This window comes from Erpetoichthys calabaricus, chromosome 8, assembly GCF_900747795.2.
Source record: "Erpetoichthys calabaricus chromosome 8, fErpCal1.3, whole genome shotgun sequence".
Classification (NCBI taxonomy): domain Eukaryota; kingdom Metazoa; phylum Chordata; class Cladistia; order Polypteriformes; family Polypteridae; genus Erpetoichthys; species Erpetoichthys calabaricus.
In genome coordinates, this window is record NC_041401.2 from 33,490,224 (window position 1) to 33,509,583 (window position 19,360).

The 19,360-nt window shown below is 37.7% G+C and overlaps 1 protein-coding gene across 1 annotated transcript in view; it reads left to right on the plus strand.

Moving 5' to 3' along the window:
• Positions 1 to 1,348: 1,348 nt before the first annotated feature.
• LOC114655444 (coiled-coil domain-containing protein 148-like) overlaps positions 1,349 to 19,360 on the plus strand; it is a 201,791-nt gene continuing 183,779 nt past the window's right edge. The window contains exons 1-2 of the mRNA XM_051931438.1: positions 1,349 to 1,410; positions 7,054 to 7,175. Coding sequence (XP_051787398.1) covers positions 1,356 to 1,410; positions 7,054 to 7,175 — 177 coding nt within the window. The 5' untranslated portion in view covers positions 1,349 to 1,355. The remainder of the gene's footprint in view (positions 1,411 to 7,053; positions 7,176 to 19,360) is intronic.

The following is a 19,360-nucleotide window of genomic DNA, read 5'->3' on the forward strand; positions in this document are numbered from 1 at the left end:
GGTGGCTCGGCAGATACTGACATACACTTCTTATTTTTGTATCCCATGGTAAAAAATGAGTTTTACAGACTGGGGGATGAAGCTACTTTAAGACTAGAATCAAAAGAGACAATATAGTGCACACAAAAATGACTTAAATAATTATTCACAGTATCCTATTGAAGTCCTACTTTTTCATTGATATCCTATCACTTGGCATTGTACAGTTGATGAATTATTGTAAACGGTTGCCATAAATGCTGCCAGTATACTGAGTAAGTTCAAATAAAGTAATACTATATATGAGCTGTAGTGTGTCATTGTGAAACCATGGAAGCACAAGGTTTCCTGACTGGAAAGAGTCTCATTTTAAGAGGTACATAGGTGTGAAGGGTGAAGGAACTTTAGGGAAGCTAGGAGAAGTGTAGCCCACTGTTCAGCCAAAGCAGGCTGCCACTGTCCGATGAAGTGATTCTGGAGATTGCCCTGGAAGTAGATATATAGATAGATACTTTATTGATCCCGAGGGAAATTTAAGTAACCACAGGATCAGGTTTAAAATTGCCTCCAACCATAGCCAAAACTGAAACTTGAGTCTGAAAGAAAGTTTGGGGAAAAAGTTTATTGGAGTGAGGAGGAAAGGCAATGGCAGAGAGTGTGATTTGAGATAGGGAAGTGGGTGAGCTACTCCAACTGACAAAAAAAGCAACTGCTTGTGAAAGTAGACAAAGTAGGGCAGCATGGTTTTTGTTTTAGAATCTATTTTTTTGGTACCTTGTTGTTGTCTAGTGTTTATTTTGGAACTTGTCTGAGAGTGAAGATACACAAAGCTGTACTTTCTCTAGAGCACAGCCCGCCAACTTTGTTTGAACATTATGCAGTGTCCTGATTGGATGCATATAGCGAGGGAGTCCCCAGCCACTCTCTTGTTTCAATTATTATTTGGACGTTTCGTAAGGACTGGCTATTCTGTGTAAAGCATAAGAGAACCTAGCAACTCTCCTGATTGTTTCCCAGCATGCTTGTCATTAGCCATCTAAAGCAATGGAAATCCTGCCTATTTCCCTACCCAAATCTTAGCTCTTCATGGTTCACTAAGCACTTTATGAAATGAAGAGAACTATGTGCTTACTCATGTTTAGGAAGGCAGTATTTAGTGAATATGAGCAGGCATTGAACAGTGAAATTATAGTGTGCACGTAGTAATGGTCTTCTAAGCAGCTCACAGAATCACTGCATAGGTAATATAGGTCACTGAAATAACATTTTTTTTTGTACAGCAGTGTTTTTTTCTTTTGTTAAATTAAAACTCTTGAAAATTGACAATAATTTAATAATTTATTTTTATTTTTTTTGTTCTTTTAGTTTTATTTGCTATGGCTGGTCGAGATTTGCGATTGTTTGTTACAAATCACAGAAGTGATGAAATAGGTAAGGTGGCAAATTCTTTTATGTACTGTAAGTATTTTGATGTTTATTTTCTAGTATATGACAGTAAAAAATCATGTAATAAACACATTAAATAAATTCCTTTATTTGAACAATAAATTCCTTTACTTGCATTATTTCTTAATAAATTGTGACAATTTTAACACCTAGACTTGATAGATAGTGCTACTGTGACTGTGTTCAAATCCTCCCATATCCCACAGGTTAGATTAATCGATAACTCTACATTTTCCTAGTATGAGTGCGTGTAATTTATGATTTGGTTCGTACATTGTATTTAATTTTGTGGGGATAGGTTTGTAGCCCTCTCTGCAGCCCTGAACTGGATCATGCAAGATTCAAAATAGTTGAAAGAAAGCATAGGTATATTTATAACACCTTTAAACTTTGCAAGCTTTGAAAAATTATTTAGATGGCATATTGTCATCACATAGGTATCGGCAGAGTAAACAAACTTCATTTACTGAATCGTCTCCTCTCATCTAACAAATGTTTTTGTTATGTACGTGTCAGTGACAAAAAAATCCAAACCACCGTACTTCTAGTTTACATTTCTTCTTTTGTAAGGTTATATTAACAGGATGTTAGTTGCATTTTTTACTATGTCAAAAATGTTCATAAGAAACACAAGAAATCTGACAAATGAGAGGAGACCATTTAGTCCATCAAACCTGTTTCACTAATAGCTAAGCAGTGCCATATTGGAGAGCCGACATCTAAAATCACTCAATTAATCTGTAGTTTATTGACTAACTCAATAGTGAACTCTTAAAAAAATAATATAATTATGGAGCAGTCCAGTCCATTCTTCATTAGATTTTTTTTCATTTCATTATGAGCACAGGGAATAAGAAATGCTTTATTCAACAATAGGCCATTTATCTCACTGAAGCATTTGTTTCTAATATCTAATAACTGCAGTAATTCTAGACCTGATGGCTCACCCAGAGCAATGCCTATTCAACAAGCAAATTACTTTATTTTGTAAGCACTGTTTCAAAGGTGTTTTCTTATCTTTTTAATGTTCTAGTTTAACCTGCATAATTTTCCTCCTATTCCGACAATAATTAGTTTGTTTAATTAAATACGATAAATATTTTTAAAAACACAATTAAGTCTTTCTAATCTTGTCACAATCTATTTTACTATCTATCAAATTTACAGCTATAGTACTGTATTTGACTATTCACTACTTGTGCCCTTTATCTCTGGTCATTTCATTGCTTTTTTCTCTAATAGTGGTATCTGCCATGTCTTAATGTTTTATTGCCATTTAACACCTTTTCTTTTGAATCTCTGTTTTTTTGCCTTCAGAGATAGTTTGTTTCATTTTTAGACTTGATTTTACTTTTTCTTTTTAATTTTTACAATTATCCTGGTGGTGCCATTTTGTATTTTGTTTTTTTGTATGGTTGCTGACATTTTATGACTATCCTTATATTGCCACGGCCATGTGGTTTCAACATTTGCTGGTTGTATTGTGTCATCATGTCCTGGCTGTATAAGACTGCAGCTGCACTAGACAGTCAAGCTTTTTGATCGACTTCTATTTGCTCAATTTTCACTTTAGTAAAATAGAGGCTAAAAAGAACTTCTAGGAAGATTTTAGTGTGAGGTTCCTTTTCTTTAGCATTTTGGTTTTGTGTTACTGGCTATGACATGTGGCTATCTGTCTTTATCACTGTTCTGACCTCTCTATTTAACAGCTGGACTTGTCTTTTCCAATTTGCTTTTATCCATCTCCTTGTTATTTTATCCCCTGTTTTCCTTTGGGTACTGATTCCCTGACAGTGGCCATAATGGAAGCATGGATTATTAACATGAGTGATCATAACTTGCAAAAAGATTTTCAAGATATTAAACAGCTCCAATGTAACCATCTTGACATTCAGAAAGACAAATTTATAGTCCAGGAGGAAGTTCCTGGTAGTGACATACAGGTGGTCCCGCCTCTTGCGGGACTTCTCACAAAACACGTGGAACATAACCAAGGGATTAATACGTAGACATAATGAACAGTAAAGAATACAGATAATAAACCAAAGCAGTATTATTGAAAACAAAAGAATCAAAAATGGACAAAAAGGATATAAAACAAAGATGTAAACCCCATTCAGGGAAGGAATCCTGACTGAAACATAACATTTAGATTCAGGACAACATGATGTTACATCATACTGTTTCCTGGAATGTGTGCAGACCTGAAGAATGTTCTTGGGTAACTTCTTTAGATGTCCCGGCACCTCATTTAATACACAAGCAGGTAGGCATGCTTGTAGTTTGTGCCCTAGGAATGTAGCTCTATTATGAATCTTGGTTGTTGGCTTCCTGATATCTTGTTTAATTTTTTAGGCTTATTTTTCTTGCTTTTTATAGTGTTTACCACTATTGTGGTGACACCATTTTGTGTTTTGTTTTGTGTGGTTGCCATCATTCTGAAAAAAGTTCATTATTTAGTCACGTTTTATCATAGCACCATTATGTTTCCTATTTAGATGTCTTTGTGTTGGGTTTCTGTTTCTGTTGTCTCCGTGGAGATGTTTCCTGGAATTCCCCATGGAGCACTTATTTTGACATCAGTTTTGCAATGATACAAAGATCACCCTGAACATTTCTGGGGTATCTAATCTTTATGGATAAACCTTGTTTTGCTGTTTTTTTAGTCTCTCTTGGTTTACAAATTCCAATATTGTTTTTGTGAAAATTTCCTTGTCTCACAGTTTTGACCTTTGGCCCCATTTTGATTTTTGATTCTCCTGGTCATTTTCATTTCCTTTTTAATGTCTCTCACAAATCAGAACAAACATATCTCCTTATTATATGATGCCAGCCAGGTTTTAGTTTCCATTTCTCTTTACTGACAGTTCTCTTAAGTGTAGTGAAAGCTAAAAGGTACTTCTAAGAAGATTTTATTGTGACTACATTTATACTCTAATATTCTGACTTTCAGTTTTGGTTTTGTGTTTCTGACTTTGATGCATGTTTTTTTGTCTTTATTGGTATTCTGACCACTGCCTCTCCATGAAAGCATGAAATTAAAAGTTTTTCTCAGCCATCACATCACAATGCAGGATAAAAAAGATCATTTTTGCATGGAATACTCCTTTATTAACTTGGCTCCTATATTATCAAATATGCTTTTTTGATAGATAGATATATCTTTATTTGTCCCTGGGGGAAATTTGGCTTTTTAGAGAAGCTATTTACATAAATAAATACACAAATATTGTTTGTGTATTTACATATATATTTACATATATACATAAACATTGTGAATTTCCCATTGGGATTAATAAAGTATCTATCTATCTATCTATCTATCTATCTATCTATCTATCTATCTATCTATCTATCTATCTATCTATCTATCTATCTATCTATGTAAACACAAACCAGAATGACTAAATATGAAGAAAATTAAAAAGAAAGAAAATCTCTGACTTGGCAGTCTCTGTCACAGTGAAGCATTATCCAGGCATATTGCTGTTGGTATTAAGAGCCCCAGTATCATTCTTTGACAAACTTCTGCTGAACAATTTGTTGGCTGAGAATAAATACTCAGTGTTGTTGTGTCAGAGAGAGGATGTGCAGCATTTTTCATAATGACACTCAGTTTTGTTTTAATTGTCTCCTTTGCTATGACCTCCAAGAGGTCCACAATGCATCCTGTAACTGAGCTTGCCCTTTTAATTAGCTTGTTGATTCGGTAGACCTCTCTTGAAGTGATGTTATCAGCCCAGCACACCACAGCATAGAAAATTGCATCAACCCTCACAGAGTTGTAGAAGATTTGAAGGACGTCACTACTCACATTAAAGTAATGTAGTCTCCTAAAAAGAGCTTACTCTTCCCTTTCTTATATCTTTTGTCCATCTACTGGTTATTTTTTTTCATCAGTTCTTTTCCTTTGGATGCAGTTTCCTTCTATGTTTCTGTAAGGTTTTATGATGGAGATTACTCTCAACAGTTTTTTACAAAATGCATGTAATGAAAGACATTTTCTCATTTTTTCATACTGAACTATGCTTCCTGAATGGAAATCTCCTATTGGGTGGTATAGAGGTATAGTGGATACCATTTTTGTCCCACAGTAATTTCAACCATATCCATGTGTTGATTGTATTATCTAAAAGTAAGAGTTTATATGTTCTTGTGTTCCTTTTCTTGAGGGCTAAAAGCTTGAACCCACTGCCTAAAAGTAATCTTAATTGTGTAATACAACCTTGGCTAATGTGGGACAGATTGACCTAGTGGTGGGATAGGCTCTGGTTCCATGTAATATTGATCAAAATAAAACAGTTTAGCAAATGGATAAAAACAAGTGAATAAAAAAAAAAATCTGGCATTAAATTAAAATCATTTCAACACTTTCTTTTTACTTCAGTAATACTTTGAAATTTCAAAAATATGTTTGCAATAAGTACTCTTTTTTAAGTACTCTTTTTTTCATTTAGCTATCTTTAAAATTATTATTCTGTTAGGCAAAGATGCCAATGTTTCTATGCATTTAGGATAGTGTGATTTGTCCTTTCTAGAGTTGGATCCTTCCTTGTGGTTATTTCTTCTAGACTAGGCTTCCAGTACTAAGGAAAGATTTAGTTTTGAGCAAGTATTTTGTGAATTTTGTGTTTTTTGTCTTATTTGAGAAATCCCGTGTTTATTTAACTTTTGGAGATGTCATTTAAAACTTAAAAATTATTATTGTCTTGTTTTCTTTGCTATGTACAACCATGTTGGATTTGATCGTGTGAATTCATGATTTTATAAAAAGAGAGAGTATAAATATGGTTGCCAGGACAGTCCTTCCTCATCCCTCAGTGGATTAAACAGTTTTTAACCATCCTTAGTGTTAGTTAGCTTAAAACCATGTATGCCCTAGTATTAGTTTTGTTACAGTTTTGACATACTTTTTGGCTTTGACTTTCACATTTCTCTCTTCCCTTGAACCTTTGTTTACCTATACTTTTGTTTTTCTGGTTCTGACCTTTTGTTCTTTCTGACTATGATTTGTGGTAATTGCTCTCATATCCTGGTTACTTTCTTTTTGCTCACAATAATTTTTGGGCACCTTCAAAGAGTCCATTATAAAATTTAGAAGTGGATTCAGAAAATGTTGAAGAAATAGCAGAATAGTACGTCTTCAGTTGTAATAGTAATTCTGCCCTTTACGTGGTTGATTCTTGGCATGTCAGTTAATGGAGCAAAATGGCTGACTTACTTAAACAGGAGATTCTCCAAGTATTTGTCGTTGGGGCTCAGGGAATCTTTTTTGGTGGGGTAGCATGGAGATGTGAGGATTTTACTGCCATTTTTTTGTGGTGACTGTTAGGAGTCATGATTGTTTTGAAGGTCTCTGGATATTACAGTGTAGACAGAGCAAGTCTCACACTTCCATTCAGACTACACCATAGGAATGTCTTGTTAACCATAGTGCAAACCAGTGTTTTTATTAAAAAAAATTTGTGTGGTGTACTGTGAAGAATAGGGTTACCATGTATTTTGTAAAATTGTTGCTAAGCTACAATATTAATCTTTGTATAGTTACACTCTAATTAGAACTTTATTGCTGAGCTATAGTATTTAAATTTGATGTTGGGAAATATGTTCTGTTCTTGCTTGATACAGAAAAGCTCACTCTCCGGATGAAAGATGGCCTCGGCAGCAAGAAATACAAGTCAGTCAACTATGAACAATTGCAAGCCTTATCAGAAGCAAAACGGCAGGCAGCAGCTAATACAGAATATAAGGTATGTCAAGTACTGATTAAAAACGCAAATCAGTAATTAATCCAAAAAGTGTAGATATAACATGTACAGTGATGTGTGGTATTTTTTTGTTTTTACTATTCAGTGATGAATTAAACATTTATTTGTGTATATAAATTTTTTTTTTCATATTCTAAAATATGTTTATTACACTGTATCAATTTATGAATAAGCTGTGGCTCTCCCATGAATCTGTAATGGGAAAAAGCAGGTTTAGAAAATTATTACATGGATTAATATGTATAAATAGTAGAACACTGTCAGATCCATTTAATAAAATGAGTTGCAAGGAGCCAAACATTATTCTAATAGTATTGTGCACAAGGCAGGAAGTGACTCTTGATGGTTTACCAATCCATCACAGGGCCTTCTTACTCACAACTCTCATACATTACCAATTTAGAATCTCCAATTAACATGAAACACACATCTTTCAGGATGTGGCAGATACATAGATGGACTCTTAGGCCAACTTCCTCATTGTCATAAAGTCCCTCATATCATTGCTAGATGGCAGATTCCTTCCTGTGAAAACTCATTTCAGTAACTTCACGTTTACTGTGAAGAATCTTATCATTGTTCTTTTTAAGAAGTTGACTTTTTCCTCTTTATGCTACAGACCACATTTTTCATTCTAACTATCTTCAGTGACCAGTTTTTGCTGCTAATGAACTTATTTTCCTTCATTTTAATTGACTTGACTCAGGCCCCTTTGTTGTTTCTTTTTCCTTAATTAGCACCCAAATAATAGTGAGACACAAAACAAGCTGTAACATGACCAGCTTACCTGTGCCCATCACACAATATCTGAAAATAAAGAAAGGTGAAGGTCTCAGTAAGGTTGATCTCTCAGGTCACTGAAACATTTTGACTGTGTTCTTAGAAAAAACAGAAAATCAACAGTTTTGGAAATGTCTGCTGTGTCAGAATGAGAGCAACAACAAGCCATGGACTTAAATAACGAGTTTATTTAACAGCAAGAATCGGCTTCTCATTAAGAAAGTGATTGGAATGAAACTGGTTGGAGTTTGAAGTCCCAATTTATCTGGTCATCTGTTGGCTTGTTTCATGTATCATTTCTGTTTGGCTGTCATTTAATGAAGAAAAGAATCAATTTAGAGCGCTGAATCCTTAAAAACAGGGCTATTAAAATGAAGGGAAAAGGAATTTAATTAGCAGTGAAAACTGGTCACTGATTAGGAAAAAGGTTAGAATGAAAATCTGCAGCCACAGCGGCCCTCCAGGCTCAGAGTTTGACACCCCTGCTATAGACGCTTATTCCTGACATTCTTTCTTTATTAGCTTTTCTTTTCCAGGAAAAGAGTAGAAAGAAAGAGAGAGAGGTTAGGAGTAGAAAGAGATGTAGCAAAGCAGAAATCTGTATACATTTCTATTTAGTGTTATTGATAACATTGTGATTTGGGGCCAGATTTAATTTGTGGCTTGGTTACAGTTTTTATGTTTCCATGTGTTTACTCCTATGAGTAAGTTTGCATGACTGTACCTAATGGTATAGTGGCTCATCAGTCTTAGTTGTGAACTAAACTGTACATACACAAACCATATGCATGTATAATACAAATCCATTCATCTATTTGCCCGGTTTGTCTAATTCAAGAGCAACAGTTTATAAATATGCAATGCAAAAAAAATCACAGACCCATAAATTCCACATAGAGTACTCTCACATCCCAAAGATGTGCATGGTAGTTTATTGTTACCTATAAATTAGCACTGTGTATGTGAGTAGGCTCTATGATAGCTATTACTGTAGAGTAGTCTTTGATCTCCTTATGATACTTAATTGGATTAGGCAAGTTTAGTTAAGATGGTCTGATTTGTGTATGGTAAGGAGCTGGACAACTATCTGAGAGGAAACAGAATGTGTGGTGTCAAAAAGTGTATGGGGATTTGGGCTGTCTCTGGAAGTTATACTGACTGCTAATATCATGAACAACTACAACTCTTTTATTTTGTTACTTAATGTATGCTGTTGTAACAGTTATGAATGGTTTCAGCAGTATTTTAAGTGTTTTCTCTTTGATCCACCCATCTGATTTCTGGACTGTCTTATGTCTAGTATAAGTTTGCAAGGGACAAAAGCCTATCTTGACACCACTGTGCAGAAATGTGCAAGGTTCTGTTTCTACTTGTTATTAAAACCACAGAAAAGCTTTACAAGTTGAAATTTATAAATTACCCTTTGTCATCATCTTTCCTACAGATTAAAGATAAAAAAAGATAAAAAATCAGAAAAATTCCACTCTTATTCAGTCAAAACATATTGAATATGAGTATGGAGAGGCACAGAGAGAATGTGCAAACCCCACTAGGATATCGATCTGGCTGAGAGCTAAGCCTTTATGTAATAATATATAATTTAAAATAAAGCACATTGTCAACAGAAGGGGTAAAAAATAGCATATGCAAATGTTGTTTCCACTTGTAGGTGGCCAGTGTATATGTTATGTCATGTTGCATAGTGGCATAAGGATGTTAGTCAGTGCTATGATATAGGAATTTCGAACGTAACAGAACTCAGTTGTACACTTATTTTGGACTTTTCATTTAAGTTTGAGATTTTTCTTTTCCCTTATTTTGTTATTGTTGTGCTGTTAATTTTGATTTTTGTTGGTGGCTCCATTTAATGTGGTGAAGAATATTTTATTTGTTGTAAAACTGTCTAGTTATTACCACATGCCACAAATGACAACTTGTGACATCATCATTGTGACTGTTCAAAGGACGGAGTCATAGTATTTTTTGATGTCTAAGACTCAGTATTGATTTTTAAAAACATTTTTGTTGTGCTTAGCTAGAACAAAAAATCTGTTGTGGCAGCCGGGACATCCAGGAAGATGGGAGGAGGGTTCAATCCTCCTCCAGACCGCGAGGGGGCGTCCGCCCTGGTTGTGTTGGGGGCCACGGGTACAGGGCTTGGAAGCCCAACCCTGTAGGGGCCTGTGGCCACCGCCAGGGGGCGTCCCCGTGCCTGATGGACCCTGGACCCCAGCACTTCCGCCACACCAGGAAGTGCTGGGGGGAAGAAGAGAGGGAACACCCGGAGTGCATCCGGGGAGACAGCCGGCACTTCCGCCACACTGGGGCGTATCGGGTGGAAGATTGCCGGTACACACCTGGAGCACATCCGGGTATGAATAAAAGGGGCCGCCTCCCTTCATTCGAGGCTGGAGTCAAGTGGAAGAGGACGAGGTCTGGAAGGAGAGAGAAGGAGGCGGTCTGAAGGAAAGGCGTTGTGGTATTGGCCTGGACTTTGGGGGAGTCTGTGGGTTTGTGGGCACAAGACTTTGTAAATAGTTGTATAATAAACGTGTGTTGGGTGACAAAACAATGTCTGCCTGTCTGTGTCCGGGCTGTTCCCCACACTGTTTAGTCAAGACTTTATGTCCTTTTTGACTACAAAGTCAGTTATTTTATTGATTTTCAGTTTGTTGTAATTTTTTTTGGCTCTGACTCTTTTCTACATTTTTGACCAATTGTCTCCTGAATATTTTTTTTACATTTTTTCCCTGCCATCCCACAATTGCTGAACACTGTTTACCGTAAACACCTCTGCCAGAGGAGAAGCATTGTTAGTTGTTGAAAAGATGGACAAAGAGCCAGTGTTTGCGTAAATATTAGTTATCACTAATAATTAAGAGGCTCAGCTATTTTTTCTCTTTAAGATTTTAATGTGTAAGTAATGTGATTTGTTTATAGTTACTTTACCCAACAGGGCAAAGTGAAAAAAATAGCACATCAGGTGCTGAAAGTAAGTGGATCCTCTCATACTGAATGCATTTTAAGGATATGCAAGCCTTATATGAAGAGTCAGTTGATTTATTTCAACCATGTAAATGGCTTACTGTAGATTTTTTTTCTGTCCAGTAGTAATCAGAAATTTGCTTAAATTTTAACCTAAGATGCTAATGCCTTTGTCAAATAAGTACTGTATAGTTATTTGTGTATGTTTTCTTTTTGCAGCCACATTCATCCTTGTTCTTGGTCCCCTGTCTCTCATGTGCAGTTAGTTTACATAATATCTATAAATGAAGCATTTGTGTGCCTTGCAGTAGACTGTCAATTCACCCTTGTTCAAATTCTGACGTTCTAAAAGTTCAAAAGTCAGAAAAATATAAACTATATTATAGAAGATCAACAACTAACTCAATTGTCTTTGGAAACCATCCATCCATCCATCCATTTCCCAACCCGCTGAATCCGAACACAGGGTCACGGGGGTCCGCTGGAGCCAATCCCAGCCAACACAGGGCACAAGGCAGGAACCAATCCCGGCCAGGGTGCCAACCCACCGCAGGGCACACACAAACACACCCACACACCAAGCACACACTAGGGCCAATTTAGAATCGCCAATCCACCTAACCTGCATGTCTTTGGACTGTGGGAGGAAACCGGAGCGCCCGGAGGAAACCCACGCAGACACGGGGAGAACATGCAAACTCCACGCAGGGAGGACCCGGGAATCGAACCCAGGTCCCCAGATCTCCCAACTGCGAGGCAGCAGCGCTACCCACTGCGCCACCGTGCCGCCTCTTTGGAAACCACCAAAAATGAATTTGTATGTAATTTTGTTTCACAAGTAGTTACTTAGAAATTTCCTATGGCACGTGAACACAGCAAGAATTTTTTTCAAGATAAAAATCTTACAGTAGATTGCAATGTAGTCAATGTTGGCTTGCTGACCTTTTGACCATGTCCCTATCAACCAGGACCTGCATCCTGACGAGGGGATCACAAAATAGCAGCACTCACAGAAAGTAAAGAGGATGTTACGTCAAGACGCAAAAAAATAAACTTCATCAATGTACTCTGGTGCTCTTTATGAGCATACCATGCTCCTGAAAAATCCCTTGTCATGCAAACACTCGCAATTCAAAAATGTAATCATCATGAGTTTCAATGAGTTTGTGTGTTCCAAAATTGACACCCATTTTTCCTAAAATAATCCCAGATTCCATTAAAATGAACACAGTCAGTTCAGTAGTTAATAATAGTTATCAAAACACACTCTAAAGAGATAATTTCCATCATTAATGACTCTAATATGGCTATTTACCTCTCCCATTAACCTCTTTTGTATCGACTTCATGATGCAGCATACACTTAAAGTTTCAAACAAAGCAAACATATAATATTTATTATACAATGTATGTGCACAGTATTTGTACTTTAGTTTAAAAAAGCAGCAACAATACAGTAACTATGGTAAGAAAAAGGACAGAAAATGCCATCAGTATTATAGTCGGCAAAAAATTACCAGTGGAAAGAAGGGGTGGAGTAGTGTAGGTAGCGTCATTGAAAAGAAGAAGGGACACTGATGTCTTCAAACACCTTTGCTGGATCGTCCACATCTTCTGCCTGCTTTATTTTAATTGGTATGAGAGGATGAGAAAGGTCAAAAGTTTAAGGTGAGGGTTTAGATAGAGCAGTGTCAACAACAGTAGCAGATAAATTAGCTACATGAAAGAACAATAAGATTCCGGTATGCTCAGCCTCTTGTACCTTTCTTTCATATAGCAGTTTGTAGCATGCAATAGAAAATTGCAGATTGATTCTCATAACTGTGAAGAAGATGCTTTTTAATTCTCGAATAAACTATCCTATTAGTATCTCATGCCTGACCTCTCTTGACTTGTTCTCCACACATTCCTTTGTTTAATTGAGATTACTATCATACTTTTTAATGTCTTCATTATACCTGCTAGTTATGAAGACTGATTATTCTGCCTATAACAGCATCACATCCTTTCCAAAGGTGTATTTCTTTCTCCTGTCACACATTTGGAAATTGTATCAGAAACATACTTGTATATTGTTGTTATCTTAATTTGCTACATATTAATCTAAAGCTGATTTTGCTTGTATCCCCATCCACTGAGATTTAACCTACTTTGAATCTGTGCATAAAAAGCATGTCAGTGATCTTTTGTTTATGATTACACATTCCTTTAAATTAATATAATTGCAATGCAGCAGTTTCAGGAAACCCATTCTATACCATAGGAAAAGAATCACAGTATAACATTTCAATAGGGAAATCATTGTCATCATCATCATTGCCGGTTTAATGGTCATTTTCTGAGTTCACAGAGGGTTAGCGAGCTGCCACCTAAATCTTTTTCCTCCACTCTTCACAGTCCTGGGCATCCTGTGGGGTAGAACTGAATTTACTGTCTGGATATATTTGCAGATGTTGATAGACTATATAGACAGAGTACTGGCCTTTCAAGTAGTAGTACATATAAGTTAGATTTTTAGAAATATTTTAAGAAGCTGGAGAAAAACGGTGTGCAGATTGTATGTATAATGTGTAATAGCTACAAAAAAAAAAAAATCAGGGCCTGAAATTCAAGGTGGTAGTAGGCTTAAGAAGGCTAAGTCATTAAAGGCAAGAAGGCTACAAGATGAGTTTGGAAAGAAGCTAATGTCAAAGGCAACACATTTTGTTTGTGCATTCCTCTATCTGCTTACATTGATCAGGAACCTAGGAGTCTTATGGTGGAGTGCTTCACCTACTACTGGAAAGGTCAGTACTCTGTCTATAGTCTATCATCATGTGAACATATGAGAAGCTAAGCCATAAGAATTTGCTTCTAGCACATTATTTTTGCAAACAATATAGCAAACTGACTTCTGACATCACTGTTGTAGTGTATGTGTTGTCTAATGGCTGGAAATCTCTTTCCATTTGTGTTTAGATTAATGGTGAACATTTTGAGCACAAAATATGAATGGATGATGTTTCTTATTATTTGGTCAGTAATGGGCTAACTTACCAAGAGGATGTGTGTGGAACCTGCAGAACAATTTTCTAGTCCTAAGGAATATAGCAGCTTGCAGAAATGAAAAAGGTATCTGGTTAAGCAGGAATGTTTGCAGATTTTTGCAAGCAGTACTTTAGAGGAGACACTCCCTTATTGTTGAATATTTTAGACCAAGAAAACTGATCCCTAATATCAGGGCTAATTTGGGTGATAAAACCAAAGGCCTAGTAAGAGCACTGAAAGTAGAAGCAGATGAGGAAGTACCTCTGCTTATGACACAGAAGGGGCTGACAGCCCTGCATGCTGCTTCCTGCTTGCAGCTCTCTGCCTATAGTTACTGCTGCTGGCAGTAGGAGGTGAAAAGAGGAGCTGAGTGCATAAGTCTCCTCTGCCAGTACAAAGCCTCTCCACCACCAATACATGTTCAGTGCCTCCTCGCAGCCAGACATGGTAACTGGGTACCTTGCGGTCCCAGGCAAAACTGCAGATGATCTTGGAGCACCAATGGGCCTCAGAGATGCATGTCAATCACTGCCCCAACAATGGGTAAATCATCACCTTTTGGGTTGGTCTTGTTAGGCTAAAGGAGCACACCCTGACAAAAAAGCAGTGTGTTGGTGGCGCACAATAGATGGGTCTTAACAGACCAAGAACCTGGCAGCTTTCTGCAGCCAAGATTGTGGACTGAACATCTTGGTTTCACCCATGCCACTGGATTTACTTAATTTTTGGCAAAGATAGTACTACTGAGGGTTGCGTGCCCCCTATGACACTTTAAAAATTACTTTGCACCAATATTCACCTCTGACTATGGTGACTAATATCTTGACCTAATTCTGGTTGAAGTCTTATGGCGATGAGGTGTCCAGTGATGGGAGCAGGTATGAATGGACTGGGAGCTCCTAGTTAGAAACCTGCATGTCAGTGGCATAGGGCATTTGGTTGCTAACAGCTGAGACAGAGTGGCATCTGCTTTTGGCAGACCCTTATGTGACTGAGCAGCCCTGCTTACCCCAATTTGAGGAGGGGCCTAGAAAAGGTGGCCTAAAAACTGCTCACTCAACTCATGCCTGGTTATGTTTCCACACCTGTCAGGTCATATCATCTCTGTAGCCAAAATAAAAATAGTAAGTTGTATGTAAGGACTGTGCTGGACTCATATGGTTCTGATAAGAGAACAGCCCTAGTTGTAGCCAAGCTGAGTTGTTATAGTGTTATTATTGTTGCTTTAAATGAAATAAGGCTCAAGGTTCTTTAACAGAGAAAGGGAAGGGTTATACCTTCTTCTGGAAAGGATACACCCCCAGGTGTACAACATCTGCATGGAGTGGGAATGGCCATTAAGAATACACAACTGCCAAGAGTCACTAAAACACCTGTTGGCTGTCACAAAAAGACTCCAGACAGTCAGAAAGGTTTGGGGCAGCAACCCGTATATTATGATCCTGGCTGGACTGCCACAGGGAATTTTTTCAGCGATCCTCCCTGACTGATGAAACATAGGGTGGTTTTGTATTTTCGGACTTCTCCATGTATACATTTAATACTGGTCTTTCCCTTTATCCACTATCGCAGTAATATATATTGGCAATCAACAATGGAAATGTTGCTGCTGGAGTCAAAGACTGCCTCGACTTTAAATCCATTAATGACTACATTTCCTGTGTGGTATAGCGTCAGGGGGTTGGTAAGTGCACATAAACCATCCCTCCCCCTCCACCTGTATTCCACCTCATCCCCAGGCAGGTTGCGCGTTCGGTGGCCCAGGAACTTCAAAACAGGCTCCGAATCATATGAAAGGGGCCGTTTTTGTGGGACATAATCCCCACGGAGTCCACTAGAGGACCGTTCTGCTCTCCCAGATTGTGAGGCTTTGTTCTCTCGATGAGCCAGATGAGCAGTTTTAAGGGCTGGTGGAGGAAGTTATGTCCTCCATACCAGAACTGGAAGTGATGTCATCAGAGATACCAGAGCCAGAAGCGACGTCATCAGAGGTGCCGAAGCCGGAAGTGACGTCATCAGAGGTGCCGGGACCTGGCAAGATTTCCTGGGAATTGTCTACAATGAACTGAGAGAGACAGTTAGCGCACTCCACCACTCCCTACTCTGATATAGTATTAAACTTACTCAAGCCCTTTAGTTGTCTCCTAGTTGCATGTGTGTGACATGACATAAGTGAAAGACTAATGACCTTTTGTATCCCCCTGGTCAAGAACCGCCTCACCTCACTTCTCAAGCACCAACTTTGTCATCTGACAGTGAGGCCAAGGACTGCTTCTACCACACACTGGACAAGGTCCTGCACCGGATTCCCAAGAGTGACACGATCTTCTTGCTTGGAGATTTTAATGTGGGACAGAATAGCAAGATCTGGAGCAGAGTGCTTGGCAGACCTGATATCATCCCACCTAATATAAATGGTATGTGACTACTTGCTCTCTGCTTTGAACATGACCTGGTCATAACCAACACCATCTTCCAGCAAAATATATGTGCACACTCACTTCAAACACTGGCATCTGATTAATTATGTTATAGTGAGACGTAGTGTCATCAGAGATGTTCTCATCACCCGTGCTATGAGAGTACCAGAATGCTGGATAGACTCTAGTACCATCAGGCAGGAATGGCAGAGAGTTTGACAGTAAGTACAGAGTGCTATTCTGACTATACAGAATGAGTGGTGGACAAAAAAGACACAGGAAATTCAATCACTTAAAGACAGAAGTGGATGTCATCATCGAACTTGATGGACAACCAATTACTATTACCAAAACAAATGAGTCACAAGAGCTTAATAGTGCAAAACTGACCAGGTGGTAGCATTCTTGGGTGGACAATAGTGCTGGGCGGTATGACCAAAATTCTATATCATGGTATTTTTCAAATTTATACCGGTTTCACGGTTTTCAATGGTATTTTTTTTCCCATGCATGAGTAGATGTTAATCACATTTTCCACTGCAATTACAGCAGTAGACTGGGTAAGAATAACCTGTTCCACTGTCATGAGAATTGTACATTGTACAAAAAAACATTTTAATGTGCACACAAGTATTAATACAGGTTTACATGGCCCCATAAAGTCATAGTTTTCAAGGGGGTGGCACTAATGAAGAGAAGGAATCACATTACATGACAACTGCAGTCAAAATATAGAACCTTTTTATTGAACAAATTTTACAAACAACTTAAACTATAATTTTGACAACATATTTTCAACCATCCAAAGAGGCATTTAGACTTAGTAAAATATCCAGAGGTGCTTGTCAAAAGTTGTATTGCACTGAAGATGTCTTAGAAAAGGAATAAATAGTAAATATTTTTTGTAAACCAACTACACTTTCTGTTAATGTTAACAATCTCTGTCCACTGACATGTTAGCTATATGGATTGTAATGGTGTTGGTTATCTCGATCCACCGCTTTCTTTTTTTGTCGTAGGCAGTACCTCTAGCAAACGCATCTACAAGTGACGTCTGACTCGAGTGTCCTCTAACTTTTTCAGTTTTACCTGAGGATGTGGTGGGTGCCAATCTTAGTTCCATACATTCATGGTACTCCAAAGCATGTTTGCGGCTAAGGTGGTACAGAAAATTGCTCGTGTTGCCGCCTCTGGCGACAACTTTAGCTCAACAGCATTTGCAGTAAATAGTCGTTTGGTCCACATCCGACCTTTTAAAACCAAAGTATCTCCAGACAACAGACACGGCTCCTTTTTTCGGCAAAAGTTCTTCTGTGTCATCATGTTCAACTTTATCGTCTGATACAGCTTCAGTTTCAGAATGTTCTCTGTCCATTGTCACCGCTCAATACCTCCATTAGCGGTGTAGCAGTGAAAAAGGTCCCCCCTTAAACAGTTTCTCGCTGCACCATATTCTGAACATTGTTTAGGCCAGGGGTAGGCAACGTCGGTCCTGGAGTGCCACAGTATGTGCAGGTTTTTGTTCCAACCCAGTTCCTTAACGAGAACTCAATTATTGCTGATGAAGCACATATTGCTTAAGTGACATTTTAATGCTTCATTTTAGTGGTCTCGCTTGTTAAGGTTCTCCAACCTTAATTGCTTATTTCAATCTTAAACTGCTGCATTCAGTGTTTTAATTGCTCCTTATTAGCAATAAGATGTAAAACAGGGGTAGGCAATGTCGGTCCTGGTGAGCCGCAGTGGCTACAGGTTTTCATTCCAACCCAATTGCTTAATTAGAAACCAATCATTGCCAATCTCAGACCTTATTTAATTTTATGGCTTGTTAGTCTGTGCAATGTAAGGCTTTTATATCGTAGATTTTTTTCCTTTCCAAGGATATCATCCAAATGATTTGAAGCCTAAAACAGATCATTTTCAGTCTGTCACATTTTTCTATTAAGTGTTTTATTAAATCAAACCGTGCATGATGAACACACACAGATGTAATTGGAAAAAAGCTAGCTGGAGAACTGCTGGCTGCTTTGTCTTTTACATCTTATTGCTAATAAGGAGCAATTAAAACACTGAATGCAGCAGTTTAAGATTGAAATAAGCAATTAAGGTTGGAGAACCTTAACAAGCGAGACCACTAAAATGAAGCATTAAAATGTCACTTAAGCAATATGTGCTTCATCAGCAATAATTAAGTTCTCGTTAAGGAACTGGGTTGGAACAAAAACCTGCACATACTGTGGCACTCCAGGACCGACGTTGCCTACCCCTGGTTTAGGCTATTTAAACCGGTGTTGTGGCACAAGGAAAACCCATATCATAACAAAAATAAAAAATGGTTTTCGGTATGAACTGGTATACCTCCCAGCACTAGTGGATAATGATTTTTTTTTTAACCGAAATACTTTGCCAAGCTATGGAAATGGAAATTGTTTAAACACGTTTTTTTACATTGTTCCCATGTGGCACAAACCTATAAAGATTCATCATCTGATTGTACAATGTCAAATTACTAGTCCAGGTGCCGCCTCTGTGGAGTCTGTGTGTTTTCAACATGTCTGCTGTATGCCCTAACTAGCATCTAAATTAGATGAGATTTGGTGTGCCTTGCAGTGATCTCTATGGAGAGTTTGTTCCTGAATTGTGCCACATGCTGCTAGGAAGTGCTGTAGACCCATAACATTTAAACTGAATAAACAAGTTATAAATGTGTGGATGATTGGAATCTCTGTTCATGGCTACATGAGGAGCCAATAATGTTTAATTCTGATGGGTGGATACACAGCCTTACACATATTTTGTAGATAAGTAGTATTTATTTAAGGTAGAATTATGTTTTTTTCTCTTTGCAAGCAGGCAATCTAAAAATTGGTCAGAAATAATTTTGAAAGAAAATGTATGGGCTTTCTGCAATTGTAGAAATAATCTTCTGAAAAATGTGTCTTTTTAACAGTGGAAA